This window comes from Corvus kubaryi, unplaced genomic scaffold (assembly GCF_017639235.1).
Source record: "Corvus kubaryi isolate FWS band 111438036 unplaced genomic scaffold, C.kubaryi_AGA036_p1.0 71, whole genome shotgun sequence".
In the NCBI taxonomy this organism is placed as follows: Eukaryota; Metazoa; Chordata; class Aves; order Passeriformes; family Corvidae; genus Corvus; species Corvus kubaryi.
The window spans coordinates 9,008,276-9,010,058 of NW_024582059.1; the positions used below are offsets into that span (position 1 = coordinate 9,008,276).

Here is a 1,783-nt window from a genome sequence, read left to right on the forward strand (position 1 = left end):
GGGTGTCCGGGGGCCGCTGCGATGCTGCTCTATCGCTGCCCGGCCGCCCGCCGAGGTAACGCGCCGGGCCGGCTGGAGGGCCCGGGGCCGGGGGCTGGGCTGGGGCGGCCGTTCGGCGGGGTGGGTGGGGCCGGCGGGGCCGGCGGCTGGCGCGGCGCCGAGGCAGAGCAAAGGTCGCGGCTGGGTCGCGCCGGTGTCCGGGCGGACGCGGGGCCGGAGCGGGGCCGGCGGGCTGGGACCCCGTGGCTCCCTCTGCCCGGGGCCTCTGTCTGCCCGAAGGAGGGAGGACAGGGCTGTGCGTGAGCGCTGCCCGCGCCCGAGCTCTGTGATGTTGACGTGGTTTATCCACCTGCAGCGGGGTGCGTAAAGGGATGGGCGGAGTTTTTAAGCGACCCTAGGTGTCACCTGCTTTAAAGGGTAAAATAAAGCAGTGGAACGAGGGCACTTCCTTGGGAAGTAGTTGCGGAGACAGCATCCCGACAGCTGTTGCTCAAGGGCTGCCGCAGAGCAAAGTTTCTCCTTGGGGATCGCCTGGCTCCTCCAGGCGTTTCCCATCGCTTTCCGAGTCCGTGAGCTCTCGACAGCGTGGTGGCACGGGCTCGGTGCGCTCACTGGGGAAGGCTCTGACCGTCCAGTGTTTGCACCCACCTCTGTTATTACCAGACGTGTTCAGAGCAGAGTTTCGCTTCTTTTACATGTGTGAAGTGATTGATTTTTAAAAATATGCTGGGTGATTCTTACTACCATCACTTACGGTCAAATAAAAAAATCCTGAAAGTTAAATTAAAGTTTCATGAAATATACGTATGGGTGTAGTTGTTATCAGCCTTATGGAGTACTTGTTCTCAGGTGCTGCCTGGTTGCAGGTAAAGGATAACTAAGAATCATGAGGTGGTGTGATAATAGCCTTTAAGTTATGTTGGTTAGGTACAGATTTCCTGTTAAGGAACCAACATGGATAATACTTGCTAACTTGGATATAGAGACCTGTACCCTGACTGTCACCGGGCAGGGTTATGACACAGGATGCTTGTGCTGGCCTTGCCAATTACCATTCTCAAGTGAACATTTGTCATAGCATGCTGGTGATTTTACTTATGTAGTTTTGTAGAAATACTCCATGTTAAATATGATATTATTCTTTTTCATCCCTGAAAATAGAGAATTCTTTAAGAAAGGAAAATTATTAGTCAAGGCACTTTGGTTCACAGACCTTTTAACTATAACTAGTTTTCATACTAACCATACTAGGTTAGTTTAATACAAATCACACACAGTTATTATTTGTTTCTAAAAGAGGAAAATGATGGCACATAATAGCTCTCTGAAAAGAGTCCTGATTTGATAATTTGAAACTTTGTTTTTGGTCCATTTGCTTACTAAGAAATGTAATTTGTTCTCGCAACAATTACTGTATCTGCAGCAAAGGTAAAGGTTACTTGTATCTACTTTATCTTTGGCTAAGCATACTTGAGTTTAAGTCTGTGCTTTTATTGTAGACTGTGGCATGTACTTCAGATGAACTGTCTTGTATTAGTAGCCCAAGCTGTGTGCCTCAACATGTGTTGAGATGTCAGAAGAGCTAAACTTGCATGTCCTGTTTCTACAATTTGGTCACGTTTAATGCAGTCTGAAATAAACCTTTTGAAGTTCAAAATTAAATAATTAAATTGGAACTTAAAATGTGTTTCACCTGTATAGACACATGTTATCCTGTGTCAGCTGTGTGGCCTGTGTACTGCATGAAGAATGCTTAAAGGGGAAGCTTGTTGGGGGGGGGGGG

General features: G+C 48.4%; 1 protein-coding gene across 1 annotated transcript in view; it reads left to right on the top strand.

Moving 5' to 3' along the window:
- The window catches only part of ETFDH (electron transfer flavoprotein dehydrogenase), a 20,327-nt gene that overhangs the window by 451 nt on the left and 18,093 nt on the right, over window positions 1–1,783 (top strand). Inside the window, exon 2 of the mRNA XM_042049489.1 lies at window positions 1–55. Within this exon, the coding sequence (XP_041905423.1) occupies window positions 22–55 (34 nt within the window). The 5' untranslated portion in view covers window positions 1–21. The remainder of the gene's footprint in view (window positions 56–1,783) is intronic.